Source organism: Mobula birostris, chromosome 12, assembly GCF_030028105.1.
Source record: "Mobula birostris isolate sMobBir1 chromosome 12, sMobBir1.hap1, whole genome shotgun sequence".
Classification (NCBI taxonomy): domain Eukaryota; kingdom Metazoa; phylum Chordata; class Chondrichthyes; order Myliobatiformes; family Myliobatidae; genus Mobula; species Mobula birostris.
This window is the reverse complement of record NC_092381.1, coordinates 42665747-42687226: the sequence shown is the minus strand read 5'-3', so window position 1 is coordinate 42687226 and position 21480 is coordinate 42665747. Positions and strand designations below refer to the sequence as shown.

The 21480-nt window shown below is 43.4% G+C and overlaps 1 protein-coding gene across 1 annotated transcript in view; it reads left to right on the top strand.

Annotated features, from left to right (window-relative positions):
- The window catches only part of LOC140206314 (riboflavin-binding protein-like), a 36614-nt gene that overhangs the window by 11917 nt on the left and 3217 nt on the right, over positions 1-21480 (top strand). The window contains exons 4-6 of the mRNA XM_072274651.1: positions 8354-8482; positions 11762-11870; positions 20539-20764. Coding sequence (XP_072130752.1) covers positions 8354-8482; positions 11762-11870; positions 20539-20745 — 445 coding nt within the window. The 3' untranslated portion in view covers positions 20746-20764. The remainder of the gene's footprint in view (positions 1-8353; positions 8483-11761; positions 11871-20538; positions 20765-21480) is intronic.

Genomic DNA, 21480 nt, shown 5'->3' with positions numbered 1-21480 from the left:
TTCCTTGCCTGTTTCATTGAGTGTGCAGAAAACTGCGTGGACATTAAGGATATGTTCGGGATCTAGACAAGCAAATTCTAGATGAAGGTCAAACTGAGGGCAGATTCGAATAGCTCCAACATCCACCCTCCTAAAGTCTTCGCCATCGGAAGGAACCGCGGTGGAGCTAAAGAGACAACAGCGCATAACAGCAACTCCTTTGCTTGCACCTTCGGAAACAGCTCTATTTCTATCTTTAATATCCTTATTTTTCCCTTTCAGGGCTCTTTTGAAGATGCTGACCTGGAGTTACACGCTGACTTCGGTTCTTTGCAGGAATGGGACCCACTCTCGGGGTCTCACGACTAGCTGTTATTCGATATGCCAAGGACAGGGCCTAGAAGATTAGCTCGCCTTTGGAGTTCCGGGATTTCATGGCTCTGAAGGCACGCGGACTCAAGATCGGTGCCTCTGCAGGGAATCAGTGTGTTGTAGGAGATGGAAGATCAAAAGCAGCGAGCTGGCCGCTGGCTGTGTGCCTAGAGACCCGAGTTCTTTGGGCACAGAGCTCAGAAAATATGACACAATGGATTTTTAACATCTTAAATCGGCGAGTTGTTTGTTATGTCTCTCCTCTCGCTGTGAAACGGAGACACCTCTTTTTCCCTTATTAGGGAGAGAGCGAGCTTGTGGTATGTCGAATTACTGGGTGAACGAGTAGTCTTTGGGGTACTGCAAGTCTGTGTCTTTATTGATGCTTTGCTGCATGCTTGAGTGTTCGGTGGGGGTACCGATGCATTTTTTGTGGGTGGGGGAGGGGATCTTTGATTTGCTGCTGCTTACACGTGGGGGGGTTAAAGCTGGGGAGGACTTTGGGATTCTAACATTTAACTGTCATCCATCCTTTGGGGCACTCCTCTGTTTTTGTGGATGATTGCGAAGAAAAAGCATGCCGTATACATTTCCTTGACATTCAATGTACCCTTGAAACCTTTGGAAAGCTGGTGAACCCAGGGTATGCCGTGACTGGAAAAGGTCTAGCATGTCACCCCCAATGCATTGCAGTGATCTGCAAACAGGAAGGAGAGCAAATGCTGCAAGCTCTGTGGAGAGGTGGGTCACCTCGACAAAGCCTGCCCAAGATACCCCACGCATAGGCAACGAGGGAGGGAGCTGGCAATGATAATGCTCAGGCAAACGCCGACGAGCCTACCCATCAGCACAGAGGCCACGGCCAGCACTAAGATACAGACTGTGACCGAAGAAAGGCTGATCACCTTGAGCTCCCAAAGCCCCCCACCAGAAAGCCCCTGGCAAGATGAGAAGGAGTCCATGGAGGAGGGGAGGGCAGAGTGGCAAAAAGAGGAATGGCGGCGGGTGAAGAATCTCTGAAGTTACCACCCAAGGGACAACGGGTTGATGGAAATAAAAGGAACAGGAAAAAAAGAGCAGAGCAGCAAACTAATGCCAGCAACCTCTCCTTGTCAGATGATGAAGCGAGGGCGAGAAACTGGTGACACAGGCAGAGGAAGCACCAAACGGGAGAGGAAAAGGCATGAAGGGAAAATATGGATGTACTGCTGACACCGCCCAGCTCAGGGAGACTGGGGCAGCACAGAGGGCATAAGCCCCCAGCTCCAGGAGACTGGGATCAGCATGGTGCCCAGTCATCACTGGCTCTGGGAAACTGGGAGTCGCACAGCGGTCTTTCGGCCCCGCTCTAGGAGAACGGGAGCAGCGCAGGAGCCACCACCTCCCAGCTCCAGCAGTCTGGGAGCGGACCAGTGTTCTGTACACCCAAGCTCAGAGGTGGAAGGGTGTTGGTTGACCAGTGCGGGATGTTAGAGGAGAAGCAGCAACCAACCTCCCCCCAGTCTCACCGCCAGCATCGCCACACCAGTGGGAGGATTATCATCAGCACCTGACCCCACAAAATGTCCAACAGTTCACCAAGGCATGACAGCTCAGGCTGACTGACCAGGATAAGAATTGTGCTTCAACAGCTAATCGTGGATTTAAAACTGGCATCTTGGAATATGTGCAGTGTAAAGAGAGCAGTTCCATGTACCTTACAGTACCTGGCCAAGGTCAAGGCCAATGTGACTTTCTGACAGGAGTGAGGGTTGTCGTGGTGGCCTATGGTCGGGTGTAATGATTGTCGTACTTCTGGCCTGGAGATTTTGCTAGGGGGAGGCAACTTCTCAATCACTCAAGTTAAAGCGGTGGTTAGGGGCGCCTCCCTGTGGCAGACATAATGTACCACAACAGTCTGCCCCATCTAATTTATGTGTACATCTCACCAAGACAGAGCGAGCAACTGGCTGTCCTTGAGCAGCTCCCATCACTGTTGGCAATGTGCCAGCTGGTCATTCTGGCCGATAACTTCAACTGCACCATCGATATGGCTGGACGATCTGGTAGTGGTGACAGCAGGCTGAACAGCACCTCCAGGTTCCTGATGGAAACGATTAAAATACCCGAGCCTTCACTACCACTGCAGGTTGAGCACAGCCACAGCCCACCTGGTGACAATTGGATGGCTCAGCCTGCTCTCAGATCGATGTCCTCTTTGTATCAGAGCCCATCATGGTCAGATCCAGCGACATCACGCCACATCTGACCACTGCCTCCTCCAAACCTCCTGTCACCCACGGGAGGACCAGAAGTCAGAGAGGGGGACATGAAAGGTGAACATTTAGCTGCTGACCCCGGAGAACATTAAGGAACTAGAGAGGGAACACGCAGGCTGGAGAACCTTGAAACCCTTCTTTTATTCCCCTGTTCACTGGTAGGAAGCACCCAAGGAGAACATAAGATGATAAGACCATAAGACATTGGAGCAGAATTAGGCCATTTGGCCCATTGAATCTGCTATGCCATTTAATCATGGCTGATCCATTTCCCTCTCAACCCCATTCTCCTGCCTTCTCTCCATAAGCTTTCATACCCTGACATCAAGAATCTATCATCCGCCTTAAATACACCCAATAACCTGGCCTCCACAGCTGCCTGTGGCTATGAATTTCACAGATTCACCACTCTTTCTTCATCTCCATTCTAAATGGACATCGCCCTATTCTGAGGTTTTGTGCCCTCTAGTCCTAGACTCCCCCTCTAAAGGAAAATCCTCTCCACATTCACTCTATCTAGGCCTTTCAACATTTGATGGGTTTTAATGAGATCTCCCCCCTCATTCTTCTAAATTCCAGCAAGTACAGGCCCAGAGCTATCAAATGCTCCTCAGATGATAGACCATTCAACCATGGAATCATTTTTGTGAACCTTCTTTGAACCTTCTCCAATGTCAGCACATCCTTTCTTAGATAACGGGCCTAAAACAGCTCACAATACTCCATGAGACCTCACTAGTGCTTTATAAAGCCTCAACGATACATCCTTATTTTTGATATTCCAGTTCTCCTGAAATGAATGATAAAATTGCATTTGCCTTCCTTACCACTGATTCAACTTGCAAGTTAACCTTTAGGGAATCATTGTACGAGGACTCCGAAGTCCCTTTGCACCTCGGATTTTTAAATTTTCTCCCTATTTAGAAAATAGTCTACGCTTTTATTCCTTTTACCAAAACGCATGGCCATACATTTTCCTACACTGTATTCCATCTGTCCCTCTTTGCCCATTCTCCTAATCTGTCTAAGTCCTTCTGCAGCCTCTCTACTTCTTCAACACTACCTGCCCCTCCACCTATCTTTGTATTATCTGCAAACTTGGTCGCAATGTAACAATTCCATCATTCAAATCATTGACATACAACATCATAAGCAGTTCTTCCAATACCAACCCCTGCAGAACACATTAGTCACTGGCAGCAAAAGAGAAAAGGACCCCTTTATTCACACTCGTTGCCCCCTGCCAATTATCCATGCTAATATCTTTCCTCTAATATGATAGGTTCTTGTCTTGCTAAGCAGCCTCATGTGTAGCAACTTGTCAAAGGCCTTTTGAAAATACAAGTACTGTACACAAGATTCACCAATTCTCCTTGGTCTATCCTGCTTGCAATTTCCTCAAAGAATTTCCACAGATTAATCAGGCAAGGTTTTCCCTTAAAGAAACCCTGCTGACTTTAGCCATTTTATCATGTGCCTCCAAGTACCCCAAAACCTCATCCTTAAAAATCGACTCTAAGATCCTCCCATCCACTGAGGTCAGGCTAACAGGCCTATAATTTACTTTCTTCTGCTTCCCTCCCTTTTGAAGAGTGGGGTGACATTTGCTATTTCCAGTCTTCTGGAACCATGTCAGAATCAAGTGATACTTGAAAATTCATTCCTAATGCCTCCATAATCTCTTCAGGTACCTCTTTCAGAACATTCGTGTGTAGTCCATCTCCAGCTGACTTGCCTTCAGACCTTACAGCTTTCCAAGCATGTTCTCCCTAGTAATAGCTGTTGCACTCACTTCTACCCCGATACTGTCGGACACACAGCAGAGACTGCTAGTGTCTTCCACAGTGAAGACTGATGGAAAATACTTATTCAGTTTGTCCACCATTTCCTTGTCCCCCATCACTAGCTCTCCAGTGTCATTGTCAAGCAGCCCAATATCTACTCTCGCCTCTCTTTTCCTTTTCATATATCTGAAAAAAACTTTTATATCCTCTTTGAACTTATTGGCAAGCTTACCTTCATATTTCATTTTTTCACTCCTTATGGCTTTTTAGTTGCCTTCCGTTGGTTTCTAAAAGCTTCCCAATCCTCTAACACCCCACAAATTTTTTGTCTATTATATGCCCGAAAGAAGGCAATGGCAAACCACTTCTGTAGAAAAATTTGCCAAGAGCAATCATGGTCATGGGACAATAATCACCTATGTCATATTGACACAGCACAAAGTGATGATGATTATATGCCCTGTCTTTTGCTTTTATGTTTGCTTTGATTTCCCTTGTCCACCTTGATTGTGTCATACTGCCTTTAGAATAATTCTTCTTTGAGATGCATCTATCCTTCCAATTGCTCCCAGAAACTCCAGCCACTGCTGCTCTCCCGTCATCCCTGATAGTGTTGTGTTCCAATCAACTTTAGCCAGCTCCTCTCTCGTGCTTCTTTAATTCCTTTTACCCCACTGTAATATTGATACATCTGACTTAAGCTTCACCCTTTTAAACTGCAGGCTGAATTCTATTATTATGATCACTGGCTCTTAAGAGTTCCTTTACCTTAAGCTCTCTAATCAAATTCAGTTCATTGCACTAACACCCAATCCAGAACAGCTGATCCCCTCGTGGGCTTTACAACAAGCTGCTCCAACGAGCCATAAGACCATAAGACATAGGAGCAGAATTAGGCTATTTGGCCCATCGAGCCACCTCATCCTTCAAAACCCCAGTGAGTACAGACCCAGAGCCATCTCACATTCCTCGTATGATAACGCTTTCATTCCTGGAATCATCCTTGTGAACCTCCTCTGGACCCTCTCCAATGCCAGTACATCTCTTCTAAGATAAGGAGCCCAAAACTGTTCACAATACTCAAGGTGAGGCCTCAGCATCACATCCCTGCTCTCGAATTCTAGACACCTTGAAATTAATGCTAACATTGCATTTGTCTTTCTCATCACCAACTCAACCAGCAAGTTAACCTTTAGGGTATTCTGCACAAGGACTCCCAAGTCCCTTTGCATCTCAGATTTTGGGATTGCATGAAAAAAGATGAGATGTGCTCACGTTTCTTCTTCCAGTAGGTTCACGGGGGGAGGGGGGTGCGGAGCTCCGTGATCCACAGCCTTAAGAAAGTGGACGGCTTAGTAGCATCCTCATGGACAGACATATCGAAGATCTGTAGATTCTTATATGTCAGAAAGGCCACAGACACCACAGCCTCCCAGAACTTCCTGTAGTCTATCATGGAGGTGTTAGATAGCAGCCAGTGAGAGAGTCTGAACCATCCACTAACCCTGGAAGAGCTGACTAGCTCCATCCATTCCTTTGACTCAAATAAAACTCCCAGCAACAACGGCTTACTGACTAAGTTGTACTCGGCTCTCTGGGACTGGATGGGCCCAGACTTGCTGGAAGTGTAGAATGCTCTGCTTCAAGACTGCATGACAAAGGGCATCAGTATCCCCATCTACAAGCAGAAGGGGAAAAGAGATGTCTTCAAGAATTGGAGACTCATTTTGCTCTTCAATATAGACTATAAGATCCTGTTCATGGCCATCGGCAACACGGTCAAGTCTGTTATGAGATAGGTGATCAACAGGGCCCAAGCCTGTGCTGTACCGGGCAGGAAGATTTTTGACAGCTTTGTGCTGCTGAGGGACACCATTGCCTAGGTGCAGTATAAGGAGGTGGATGCCTGCCTGGTCAGTTTCGACCAGGAGAAAGCCTTTGACAGGATATCACACATGTACGTGATGGACATAAAATGGGATTTATTGAAGGAATAAAGAATTGGATCCAATTGCTTTACACAGACATCTGAAGTGCAGGCCATATCAAAGGGTGGGAAACAGATAGCTTCCCCAAAAAGTCTGGAGTCAGGCAGGGTGGCCCACTCTCCCCTGATTTGTTTGTGTACTATACAGAACCCTTGCAGAAGCCATCGGGAAAGACGAGAGCATAAGAGGGGTGGCATTGTCAAGCAATGGAAGGACTAATTGATAACTTCCCTGTACATGGACGATGTCACTGCCTTCTGCTCAGACCTGAAGGCCTGTTCACAGATTGATCAGCATCTACGACCAGTTTGAATTGGCATCGGGCCAGGATTAACCACACGAAGAGTGAGGTCATGATTTTCAGCAACTGGACCAACCGATCCAGTGTCCCCTGCACCATCATGTCCATTTACGTGAAGGTGCTGGGGATCTGGTTTGGAGGGGCCAAGGCATGCAACAAGGACTAGCTGCAGCGACCTGGGAAGGTAAAGCAGAAATTGGGACTGTGGGGAGGGCGCTCCTGTCAATAACTGGAAAGAACCTGGTCATCGGGTGTGAGGTGCTCTCAGGACTGCAGTACTTGGTGCAGTAGTGGCCCAACACTCACTCCTCCACCTTGGGAATCAGCTGGTGTTGTGAAGGTTGGGTTTGACCCTGTTGCCATGCAATGTCCCAGTCAGCTGGATGGTGCCCACTGTCTTGTCCTTTGTGGAAAAGTTCTTCTGGACGATCACCTAAGTCCGTCAGGCAGTGGTCAGCACAGAACATCCTGCAGACACTGCAGGAGGATGTGATGGGCACAGTGAGGTGGTTCCCCAAGCAGACTGTCCAGGCCCTGGCAGAATCCCTCATCACCAGGCCCCACCAACAGACACCAAGACCTTGCCTGGCTGGTGATGAGAGTTAGATCCTCCCTGCATGCCCGAAGCATCACTCCCACAACACACTACCAGCAGGATGACTGTAGTGGGGAAGAAACAATGGCTCACCTCTTTGTGGACTGTGGGTTTGTAAAGAGGGTCTGGAGAAAACAGAAAGACCTGTTCGCATGTCATCCTGTGCAGTAGTGTGATGTAGGACTCTCTGATCTCCAGGCTGTTACCAGGGACACACACAGAGACAAACATCAGGTGCTGCTGGCAGATCATCGGCTTGGTATAAGACACCCTATGGTTCTGCCCGAACTTGTTGGTCTGCCAGCACATTGAAATGTCTGGAGGAATGCTGCCAACTGGCACATTTCAGGCTGCAGGAGTACATGCTGAGGGACGCACTGAAGCTTAGAGCAGCCACTGAAAGGGCTCGGAAGGAAAGGACCATGGAGTAGAGTTCTTCTCCTACTGCAGAGGGAGGTGCGAGGTGGGGGGGGTGAAGCCCCTCAATTATTGAAGCAGTTAGTGTACCACCCCAGAGTGCCACATGAGAGGCAACAGTGCTATTAATATATATAAATGTAATTGAACAGCAGGGAAAGCATTGACTACGTATGTAAGGAATGAAAAGGCATTGAATGGTTTATTCTAGTAAATTTTTTTATTATGAAAGTATATTTGATGGCTCTGAACCTAGAAAAAATGAGTGGAAATCAAACCTATGGAATATTGAAAAGCTCAGAAGGAGAGGATGTTTCCTTTTATGGGGGACTCTAGGGCCAGAGGCATAGCCTCAAAATACAAGAACAGAGATGAAAAGGAACTTCTTTAGCCAGTATCTATGAAATTTATTGCCACCGAACCCAATTCATTGGGTATACTTAAAGTGGAGGTTCTTGATTAGTAAGAGTGTCAAAGGTTATAGGGGGAGAGGGTAATAAATCAGCCAGATGGAATGGCAGAGCAGACTCAATGGATTGAATGGTCCAACTCTGCTCCCATGTCCTCTGGTCTTAAAATGTTATAAAAAATATGTTTAAGTACCAAATCATTGTTTCCTATTTCTGGTTATGTCACAATGTTGTTATTCATTACTCCAGATGCGAAGAGTACATGAAAAAAGTAGATTGTTTTTACTATTGCTCACCCCTTGCCTTCAACTGGATCAATCCCAATAACCCGTATTCAATTCTTCATGTCCCAGTCTGCGAGAGCTTTTGTGATGACTGGTAAGTTTATTTTTCTGTTTAAACACAACTTTGCCTTGGAGGAATTCTAATTTTCATCAAATATTGTCTTTTTTCTCTGTTCAGACTTAAAATAAGGTTTCAAACATTTATCAGTATATATTTCACCATCATATATTTACTACTACTTACCGCCTGTTATGCTGCTAGTCCTCCATCTCTGGCAGTGTTTTGGCAGGGTTTTGGCCTGAAATATCGGCTATACTCTTTTCCTAGATGCTGCCTGGAGTTCCTCGAGCACTTACTGTGCGTTGCTGAAAGATCATATTATGTGGCTTGATCAAAATGAGTGAGGGAGTCTGTGAGTAATACAGTTTTTAAAATGTTTCATCTGGTATCTATCTCTTGTGATGTTTGAATTGAGTGATGTTCACAGTTTTGAAGGCGATATCAAACACGTGGCTACAGTACATAATGCAAGCACAAATCTCTCTGTGCTGTAATGCACCTCAAATCCAATCTCAGAAAGCCACTAATTCATCACCTGGCTCAGCCATTATATTAATCAAGTTGGGGTTTGCCGTTTAATAAATTTTCCTGATATCCAGGTTCTAATCAGGAATTATCATGAAAGAAAGCAGTGTGAATAGTGAATGTCATAGAGCACTAATAGAGTCATAGAGCACTACAGCACTGAAGCAGCCCCTTCAGCCTATGTAGTCCATGCTGAACCTTTAATCTGCCCATCAAACTGCATCCAAATCAGAGCCCTCCCATTCATGTACCTCTCCGATATTCTCTTAAATGTTGAAGTCAAACCTGCATCCACCACTTTCGCTGGCAGCTCATTCCACACTCTCACAACCCTGTGAGTGAAGAAGTTCTTCCTCACGTACCCCTTAAACATTTCACCTTTCACCCTTAACCCATGACCTCTAGTTCTAGTCTTACCCAATCTCAGTGTAAAAAGCCTGCTTATATTTACCCTATCTATGCTCCTCATAATTTTGTATATCTCTATCAAATCTCCTCTCAATCTTCTAAATTCTAGGGAATAAAATTCTAACCTATTCAACCTTTCCCTATAACTCAGGTCCTCAAGTCCCAGCAACATCCTGGTAAATTTTCTCTGCACTCTTTCAATCTTATTTACATCTTTTCTGTTAGTAAGTGACCAAAACTGGACACAGTACTCCAAATTAGGCCTCACCATCTTCTTATACAATTTCAACATAACATCCCAACTCTTGTACTCAATACTTTTACTTACGAAGCCCAATGTGCCAAAAGCTTTTTTATGACCCAATCTACCTGTGATGCCACTTTCAAAGAACTATGGAACTGTATTCCCAGATCCCTCGGCTCTACCTCACTCCTGAATGCCTTCCCGCTCACCGTGTAAGAACTCCCAGAGTGCAGTGCCTCACACGTGTCTGCATTTAATTTCATCTGCCATTTTTCAGCCCATTTCACCAGCTGGTCCAGATCCTGCTGCAAGCTTTGATTGTCTTCCTCACTGTCCACTACATCCCCAATCTTGGTGTCATCTACAAATTTGCTGATCCAGGAAACTATATCATCATCCAGATCATTGATATAGACGACAAACAATGGACCCAACACTGATCCTTACAGCACACCACCAGTCCAGGCCTCCAGTCAGACAGGCAACCATCTACAACCACTCTCTGGCTTCTTCCACAAAGTCAATGTCTAATCCAATTTACTACCTCATCTTGAATGCCGAGCAACTGAACCTTTTTGATCAACCTCCCATGCAGGACCTTGTCAAAGCCCTTGCTATAATCCATATAGACAACATCCATTGCCTTGCCTTCATTGACTTTCCAGACCTGGCATAGATGTAGCATCTTTCATAAGATCAGGGCAAACCAAAATGCTTCACAACTAATGAAGTGGCAATTAAATATCTATAATTGATGTTATAGTTTTGGAAAGGCAGCTGCAAATCTATTTTAAGGCCGGTCCAAAAAACAGCAAGATCATTATCTAAGGGATTCTGATTGAGAAATACCTTTGGGCAAAAAATATGGTAATTAATCCTTGCCTGAAAGACCATATATCATTCAAAAGAGAGAACATTTGTCCGTGTCCTGCTCCCTCAGTATTAAACTGCAGTGTGTGCTATTTTTTTGTGTGCGTTCAAGTCTCGGCAGTGAGACTTCTGACTCAGTCGTGGCTATTCCTGTGAGACACTGAAGCTTCTATTTCACTGCTTGGCAGTTCTTTTAGTGTCACACATTCTCAACTGCAGAAGCAGCCTCAAAAGACCTTCCCCTCTACCTCCACCTCCAACTTTACAATCATATGTTTCCTTTTAGTCTCATAACTTAGCCAGCATCATTTTCCAAGTGCCACAAAAAAATCTGGAAGTCCATTCTGTATGACACCATGAATGTACAGAAATTCTTGCAGAAAAGTAGAAATGAAAATTCATCTGGAGTGATATTGTTGCTCCAGCATTTTATTCAGGTCCCAAGGATAAATTAGAGCAGATAGACAATAGTCATATTGCACAGAAGGCAGTTTCTTTGTCCCAACGCGCCCAAGCCAGTCATCAGGTTTTCTCTGCTAATCCCATTTTCCAGCATCAACTCATAGGCATCAATGCCATGGTGTTTCAAGTGCTCATCTGAATACTTGCAAAAATGCTGCTCCAGGGTGGAGGTTCTTGTGGATAAGGAATATTCTCATTTGGTGGATATCACCAATAGGATGAAAGTCAGCTGATCAATGACAGTGGTTACTAAGAGAGAAAGTCATCCATTTCAGAACATCCCAAAGCACTTAACAATCAACATATTGTTTATGAACTGTGATTACCATTGTTATGCAGGCTTACACAATAAGCCCCCAGAACAAAGGAATAATAACTAAATGGCATGCTTTTGAAATCTTGATGTACAAACGTATGTTTACATATTAGCAGGATAAATCATGGGGCCTTGTTTCTCCACTTGATAAAGCAGGTAGGACCCACTTCCACATCTAATCTAGGAAACTGCACTGGGGTATCAAAGTTAATTTTTGTTCTTACCTTAGGGTAGTATAGGAACATGAGGCATCCAACAGACAAAAACACTTCAATCTGCTCATACAACAGGAATTCTGCAGATGCTGGAAATTCAAGCAACACACATCAAAGTTGCTGGTGAACGCAGCAGGCCAGGCAGCATCTCTAGGAAGAGGTGCAGTCGACATTTCAGGCCGAGACCCTTCGTCAGGACTAACTGAAGGAAGTGTGAGTAAGAGATTTCCAATCTGCTCATGCTGAATGATCAAATATTTATATTTCAACAGGTATGCAGCTTGTTGGAATGATCGGACCTGTGTGAGAAACTGGCTCACTGATTGGGAATGGAACGATCAAGGAAATCACTGCAGAAATGAATGTGTTCCCTACCATGAGGTAAGAATAGTAGCATTATATAAATATGACCATTAGTAGTTTTTGGAGATAAATACAAATATACTTCAAAGGGGTAGAACTTGAATTGATTAATTATATTCATTGTTAGGCGGTACTCTTAGTTTGAAAAATTAAAAATTGTTCACACTGAAATTATGAAATAAAAAGCTAAAATGCTGGAAACTCAAGGTTAGGCAACAACTATGGACAGAGAAAGAGTCTTAACATTTCAGGTCAAGAATCATTTATCACAACCTTCTGTAACTCTTTCCAACTAAAGGTCTGCAGATTCTGGGTCAAGTGAAATATTGAAGATTGTGTTATTATTGTTAGATAATGGTGTCAGGGCATATGGACCAAAGATAGATAAATGGAGTTAATGTGTAGAGCAGTCACATTATTCTATTTGTTGCAGAAACCACTCAATTTTTATTTCCTTTCACCTATAGTTCAAAAATTGGGGAGCGATCAACTTTATTCTGTTCAGCAAGGAAACCTTCAAGAGGAAAGGTTGTACATGTCCTTCTTTGTGATGGGGATACATTTGTAGATAGATAGATATGTCATCGATCCCAAAGGAAATTAGTGTCACAGTACAAGTTCACAGATAAACAATATTAGAAGATTAGTAAGAAGAATAAATAAAAAATAAGTTATCTTGAATAGTCTAACAGGAGGGGATCATCACTTCCCTGGTTAGAGGTTGACTCATTATAGGGCCTATTAGAATGACCTCATATAGCGCTCTTCGGAGCAGCGCAGCTGTCTTAGTCTATTACTGGAAGTGCTCTTCTGAACAGCCAAGGTGGCATGCAGAGGGAGAGGAATATTGTCCAGAATTGCCAGGATTTTCCATAGGGCCTTTTGTTCTATCACAGCCTCCAGTGTGTCCAGTTTGATTCAGATTACAGAGCCAGCCTTTCTAATCAGTTTATTGAGCCTGTTGGCATCACCTGCGTTGATGCCATAGCCCCAGCACACTACCAATTAGAAGACTGTACTGGCGACAACAGACTGGAGAACATGCGTTAAGGTGCTGCTGCAATGGCCCAGGTGGGTAACTATAGTGCATTTTGTAAATGGTGCACAACTTCCAATAGTTTTGGAAGAAATATTGCCTCATGTGGTCTCACCCTCCTGCCTTGGGCTTTGTACATGGTCAAACAGCACTTATAGCATAGGAAGGTGTGTTATCCATCACAAAATACTCAGCCATTGACATACTGTTGTAGCCTTTGTATTAATGTGGCTGGCCGGATGTTTTTCATCAGTAGTGACCCTGAAGAATTTGGTGGCGTGTCTCAGAAATAAGGATGTAGTCAAACAGACTCTCTCTGGTTGGAGACGGACATTAACGGTACTTCTGTTGTACATGCCACATACTGGCCTGGATGTTTTGTAGGACTTGCAATCATCGATTATTCCTTTTTTGAGATGTGAATGGTATTAAATATTATACAGTCTTTAGCAAACATCCTCACTTCTTACCTTATCATAGAAGGAAGGTTATCAATAAAGCAACTGAAGAAGTTTCAGTTATGACATTGCCTTGCAGTTCCATAACTGACTTCAATTGACCACAACCACTTCCATTCAGTAACTCATCACCTTATTTGCTGCCACACTTGATCAAATACTGCCTTTATGTCAATCCAAATCATCTCACCTTACATCCAGAATTTAGTTCTCCCATCCATGCTTTGGCTATGGTTGTGATGTTATCAGCAGATGATGAGACCTGAAGAAACAGAATATACGTAGGTGACCTCATCAGTCTTGATGAGATGCCTTGAGAACTTATACTTGATAGCACTGTTGACAAAATCTCGAGTCATTTTGCTGATTATTTTTGTAAACTTTTTGAGTGGCATTTAGCCAAAAATTGACTTGCCCTCCATTCTGGGGATTTGATTCTTCTGGGAATTTTTCCAGGCTATCTGCTGGAGACTGTTGTTACAAAATGCACTGAAGCAACTTGCTTGATCTGTTCTTTTTTCTTCTGATAAGATTGCGGCTTGCTCAGACGCAGCAACCACTCCGGGTCCAATCAAAAATGTATTTGTTTGTCTTGTATGTCTTTTTTATGATCGTAAACCACTGCTGGATACTAAGAACATCAAGTACTACAAAACTATCCCATCAGCAAGTTGCTTGATAGTATGGAGCTGGACTTATGCCGTACTGTTGTTATGTTGTTGCCTGGGCTTGTTGCATACCGTTGTGCTGAGGTGATACACAATCTAACAAACCGAGTGAGTGATTATCTTGTGCGTTTTTATTGTGATCACAAGACCTTGTTGGACATTGGTAACATAGGATACTGCAAGTCCAGTTCATTGGCTCATTGGCAACACTGACCGTGAGGGAGCTGCAATGCCTCAGTTGTGGCGAAGACTAGGCGGAAGCTGCCATGTCACCTATTGCAACCGCCCAGGGGAGGAGAGCCAAGGTGGGGTGGGAGAGAGTAGGGACCTCTGTGGGGTGGACTGGAACTGATACGGGGTTGGGGCTGGCCCCTCCCATCAGTGTTGCTGTCTGGTATTCTCTCAGTGTTGCTCTCCAGTGTTCCGTCAGTGCTGGTTTCAGAGGAAGAACATGCTGGACCAGGGCAATCTAGTCATGCCACTCAGGGATTTGGGCTATATTATTTTTCTTTCTCTGTGACTACATGTTTTTCTGAAATTGTAACTATATAATCTATTTGTTATGTAAGACCATAAGACATAGGAATAGAATTAGGCCACCTGGCCCATCGAGTCTGCTCCGCCATTCAATCATGGCTGATCCTTTTTTCTGTCTCCTCCTCAACCCGTTACCGGCCTTCTCCCCGTAACCTTCGATGCCATGTCCAATCAAGAACTTATCAATCTCTGCCTGAAATACACCCAAAGACCTGGCCTCCACAGCTGCATGTGACAACAAATTCCACAAATTCACCACCCTTTGGCTAAAGAAATTTCTCCACATCTCTGTTTTGAAAGGGCACCCCTCTATCCTGAGGCTGTGCCCTCTTGTCCTAGACTCTCCTTCCGTGGGAAATATCCCTTCCACATCTACTCTGTCTGGGCCTTCCAACATTTGAAAGGTTTCAATGAGATACCCCTCATCCTTCTGAATTCCGGTGAGTACAGACCCAGAGCCATTAAACATTCCTCGTATAATAACCCATTCATTCCTGGAATCATCCTTGTGAACCTCCTCTGGACCCTCTCCAATGCCAGCACATCTTTTCTAAGATGAGGGGCCCAAAACTGTTCACAATACTCAAGCTGCAGCCTCACCAGTGCCTTATAAATCCTCAGCATCACATCCTTGCTCTTGTATTCAAAACCTCTTCAAAGGAATGCTAACATGGCATTTGCCTTCCTCATCACCAACTCAACCTGCAAGTTAACCTTCAGGGTGTATGTAGTGTGCTCTTGGCTGTTGGCTGTGTGTTTTGCATCCTGGTCCCAAAGGAATGCTGTTTCTTTTGGCCATGTGCATGTGTAGCTGAATGATAATTAAATTTGAACTTGAACTTTAGCTGGTGTTGGAGTGTCTTTGATGTATCCAGTGCATCTTGATTTCATGTCAAATTAATCAATATGGCTGAACACAGGCTTCTGTGATGACAAAGATCACAGGAAGAAGCCGAGACTGATTCACCAGTCGGTACTTCTGACTGAATATGATTGCAAATGCTTTAGCTTTGTCTCCAGAAATCACACCTGGACATTCTACCCCATTCACGCAAGGTGTAACGCAAGTGCAGCTCTTTCATGCACGGTACTCTGTTGTCATGGGGTCACTTGCCTCTGTAAATCACGTAACACACACAAAATGCTGGAGGAACTCAATGGGCCAGGCAGCATCTATGGAAGAAAGTACAGTTGACGTTTCAGGCCAAGACCCTTCGGCAGGCTGTTTTTGCTGCTCAGCAAACATTCAGCTCTGAGTTACATTTTCACCCAGTTGGCATTTCACTTTGAGATAATCCTGTTGCTCTTGGTAAGCTTTCCTTGATATTGGTGTGTATAGTCAGGAACAAGCACTGGTAATTTTATTGGTTACAATCAAAAAATGCGATGAATTCTTCTGGACATGGGCACGTCATCCAGAAAGTAAAAAAAACACTGCACGAGAAAGTAGGTACAGCAGCCTCAGAACTCACACCATCAGGTTCAGCAACAGTTATTCCCCCTCAACCATCAGGCTCTTGAACAACAGGGGATAACAAATAAACTCTTTTTGGGCTTCAAGCCAGGTACAGGTATCAATTATAACTGACGTTTCAATGATATCAATTTATCTGCACTGTACATAAAATTGTAGATGCTTGTTCACTGGATGTATGCTTAAGAGGCATTTTGTTAGTGTGCACCATGTGTTTTCTTCCGAAATTACTAATTGTAGTTAAAGTGGTGTTCCTGTAAGTACAAGGCAAAGCAACAGCTTCCATTGGAAAATACTGTTTTAAATGAAATTATCTGGCTACTCCTAACCCACGTAAATTTCTATTTTTCCCTATCAATTCTGCTTAGACTTTTCGATTAGAACCAAAATTTTGATGACAAACTCTGCCATCTTCTTCAGGGATAATGGCTGAGTATGTCTAGTCCAGTGGTATTTATACCCCAGGATTCCGTCCCTCCTGATAGGTTAGTCTCAACCAATCAAGTTTCCACTCTATCACATTGTTTACAATCAACTTCCAGTTCATACTCAGAGTGAGACTTTCATTGTTATTAAAACCTTTTCCTGTAGTTTTATTTCAATGGCTCCTTTCACCAGGTGGTCCCAAAAGCCTTTGGTGTGTCACAGTAGTTTTGTGCCATTGAAATCGGGACTGTTCACCTGCCAGCCTTCTCATCTCCTAGTGACTGGGAGTACATTGACATGTCCACCACTACCCAAGGTGAACTCATTTCATGAAGGAATACTGTGAGGCAGATCAAGAAATACAACAAACTATCCAAACAAAATGCAGCCACCCTACCATTGGACCCAGAAAGGATTGTCATCAATCAAAATGGGCAAAGCATTCACAAGGCGACTAGATTGGTCCTCGCCAAGGGGCTAAAATTCTCTCTGGTCCCCAGAGTTATACCTTAATGGGACTACATTGGCGGAGTAGAGCAAGCAATCCGAAAACTACTACCAGATACCATGGAGGAGGTAAGGATAGAGGTCTGTATGGCCAGAAAAAGAGCCGTTTTGCCAAAACTGAACATTACATTCTAGACACTATGGCAAAACCAGCCATCATGATTTTACCAGCGGACAAAGAAAATGCAATGGTGCTGAGGTCCTCCGAGGGGTATCACGGGAAAATCCAACAGGTTCTGGACAATCCCACCTACAGAGTTCTATAGCAGGATCCCACGGATTCAATTGTCAGGATGTACTTCACTGAAGAAATATGCAAGCCACTTCTGCTTCAGGTGCTGGCACCACCAAGACTTTGGACATTATAGTCAGTTTCAATGTGGTGTCCTTGTTCACGAGGGTTCCCATCAAGGACAGCTTGGTTCTCCTGTGGTCAAGGTTTGATGAGGGTACTATTGACCTTTTTGAACACACCCTTGCATCGATGTACTTCCTCTATAAGAGGAACTATGATGAACAAATGGACGCAGTGGCCATGGGGTCACTTGTCATCGGCGTTTGCTAATTTCAACATGGAGGACTTTGAGAAGAAGGCTCCAAGTTCATTGCCTTTAAGCCCCAAATGCTTCTTCAGACATCTTCACAGTGTGGCCTCATGGACTCCAGGCACGACATTCCTACAGAATAGCTACAAAGTGAAGAAAATCACCTTAAAAGAGCTGACAGAAAAACCAGGAAACCTAACAACTATTTCTACTGTTTCTAGAAGGATCATGAGGATCCTGAAGAAATACCAGATTAATACCATCCACAAACCTGTAAGGAAGCTCAAATCACAGCTTATGTGGGTCAAAGACGACCTGGGTTTACAGGATTCCCTGTGAATGCGGAGCAGCGTATATCGGCCAGACGGGACGTATGGTGGAAACCTGCATTAAGGAGCATCGGAGGTGTATCCATTTCGGTTACCCAGAGAAATCAGCGATGGCCATAGGATTGACTTTGATGACACAAAACTACTGTGCCACACCAATGGCCTTTAGAACCGCCTTGTAAAGGAAGCCATTGAAATAAAACTAGAGGAACAGAATTTTTAACAAAGGCGAAGTTCTCACTCTAAGTAACAATTGGAATTTGATTGTAAACAAGGTGGGAAAGTAGAAACCTGACTAGATGAGGACTAACCTATCAGGAAGGACGGACTAAATACCACCGGATAGACATCCCTAGGCACCATCCCTGAAGAAGGTGGCAGAGTTCATCATAGACATGTTGATTATAATCGATAATTGTACCCAGCTGGAAGTCTGAGAAGAGTTCATTCGTCATATACGCCGGGAAAGCACTAGATTCTTTTTCAAAGGGGATAATTTCACTCAACTTCACTTGCTCTATCATTGAAATGTTCCCACAACCTATGGACTCACTTTCAAAGACTCTTCACTTCATGTCCTCGATATTATTATTATTTCTTTCTTTTTGTACTTGCACACTGGTTGAATGCCCAAGTTGGTTGGGTCTTTCATTGATTCTGTTATGGTTATTATTCTTTGGATTTAACAAGAAAATGAATCTCAGGGTTGTTTTTGGTGACATTCATGTACTTGATAATAAATCTACTTTAAACCCTTGAACTTTAAAGAGAAGGATGCATTTGCTCCTTTCACCAGTTTAAAAAAGCTTTAACCAAGAACAAAGGTTGCAAGTGTCCATAAGTTTGAGCATCTTAGGGAAGCATTTATCAAGATGAGGCAGCTATCTTAGATATGCCCTCTAAACCAGAACTCCTTGAACATAGTTGCATTGTTTTGAAGTATTTTTCTTGGAATCATTCCATTGCCAAGTAATATTTACATGTACGGTACATTCACACACGATCAGAATGCTGTTCCAAGGAAGTTGCAATAACACTTAATTCCTGGAAATGTAGTTACACATTTAGAAAACATCTGTGAGAACATATTGTGTACAATAATTTTAGTTTGATGGCCCTTCCTTGTACTGTATGTATTTGATTGTTGTGGAGAACCTCATTGCCAGGAAAATTACTTGTGGGATTCCACCAAAGCTATGCAGTACTGTACAGAATGATTGACTTTCTTACACTCGAGTGCAATTACTTCTGGTGAGATCCCAACATTTTAAAAAAATGAAAAATACAGATGTTCCAAGCAAGTACAAATATCCTATTGACATTATCTGGGCCAGATGGACTTTGAACATATGGAAGCTAGCCAAAACTGTTAACTAGGATTTATGTTGCACTTCATGACAAGGTATGACCCAGTTGCACAATCTTTATAGGTCCATGGAGAGAACAGTTGCAAAGACACAAGTCAAAGATATCGATGTTTACACCAGAAGCAGTTGTGAAAGCAAGTCATCCTTAATCTCAAAAGGCAGATAAAAGTAAAAAAATTATCTTGTTCATTTGCAGCTTAATATTTTAAACCATTAAAAATCCATGCATATTAATCACTTACCTGTAATTGTTAAAAGATTAAGTATGTTTGTGAACCAAGATTCCTGCACAAATCACTTAGGCTTCCCATTTAGCACCATAAGATGTATTTATTCACTATCCCTATGCTTTCTGTAACCACAAACCTTGTTAATGATGGCTCATCTGCCTTCAGTATTGTTTCCAGCAGGACTCTTTTACTTAGGAGCCCAAGCATGGAAGTAAAAAAAAGATTAGTTTTAGTCCTCAAAAGGATAGAATACTATTGTTGTTATTTTACTCCATGTTTGAGGAGAAAATTGAAATCAAATACCAGACAGGAGGAATTCTGCAGATGCTGGAAATTCAAGCAACACACATCAAAGTTGCTGGTGAATGCAGCAGGCCAGGCAGCATCTCTAGGAAGAGGTACAGTCGACGGCCTGAAATGTCAACTGTACCTCTTGCTAGAGATGCTGCCTGGCCTGCTGCGTTCACCAGCAACTTTGATGTGTGTTGATCAAATACCAGGGTTTTCTTTCCATGGAGTTACATTAACTTTCTACATGTGAAATAATGGCGCTAATGCTGACTTTGGTTCACTGTTTCTCAGTTTATTTTCAAAGTGATCTGTCATTTTTTTTGCGCCCTGTAGGAATTTCACACAAAGGATTGCTTACAGAATAATATGAGTGTATTTCAAATTAATTAACTATTTGTAAAGTTGTTGGCACTTTTCTGAAAGTATAATCAGGCATTATATATATGTAGGCCTTTATCTGTTTCCTTATTCCTTTTTTTTAGTGTCATAGAAAACCACAGCACAGAAATATGCCCCCCAGCCCATCTAGACCTCCATATCCCACCCATCCATGTAGCTATCCAAGGATGCCTTCTTTATCACCCTTTCTACTTCTGCTGCACTTTCAAGGAGCCATGGATAGAGCACCCCAAGATCCTTCTGCACATCAATGATCCGAAGCTACGTACTGTGTACTTTCCTCTTACATTTGATTTCCCAACATTTCAAACTTGTCTGTATTAATGCACATGGAAATTATAAATGATTTTATATATAATAAACTGTTGAATATGATGCTGAAACTACTCATTAACAATCAAATGATTCTTTGTGTGCAGATGTACAGGAACGGAAGGGACTTCTGTGAGAGCATTTGGGGTACATCTCTGAAAGTGGCTTCATGCCCTTGTCACTGTCTGATGCTGGATGATGATGATAACAATGTGGTCCAGCACTTGCAGTCCCACAGCGGAGCAACGTCAGACTGTACAGAAACATCCAGACCGAGATGCTTTTTGTCAGCAGCGGCAGGGGGGTCTGCATGACAGGAGAAGGAATTAACAGGTACAAGATAGTAGAAGGACAACATTTGCAGAATGGTAATATAGTCATATGAATTCTTTGCGACATCGGGTGAAAATGTATCTATGCACATCCTGCAGCTTGTTAAACAGATAAAATTCAGCGTTCACCAGCAAAGTTTGGCCTTAGCTCACTGTACTTTAAATAATGCTTTGGGTTTTTTTTTGCCCTTTTGTATCTGAATTAGTTACAAGTAATGAATCAGATATATGCAACAGTTCCAACCTCCTACATTGGAGTTACTTTTGATTCCTCTTTCATAAGCTTTCAGCCAATTTTTCTGTCAAATCATTTAGAAGCGTTGGTCAGACGCTATCTTTTCTCACCAGCTTATCTATGATGGTCTTTATTTTCCATAAGACCATTGCATATTGGAGCAGAATTATCCCTTTCGGCCCATTGAATCTGCTCTGCTATTCCACCATGGCTGATTTAATATCCCTCTCACCACCGTTCTTTTGCCTTCTCCCTGCAACCTTTGATACTCTTACTAATCAAGAACCTATCGAACTCTGCTTTAAATGTACCCAATGATGGCCTCCAAAGCCTTCTGTGGCAATGAATTCCATAGATTCACCACACTCTGGGTAAAAAAAAATCCTCCTCATCTCTGTTCTAAAGGGGTGTCCCACTATTCTGAGGCTGTGTCCACTGGTCTTAGACCCCCCCCCCCATTAAGGGATATATTCTCTCCACAT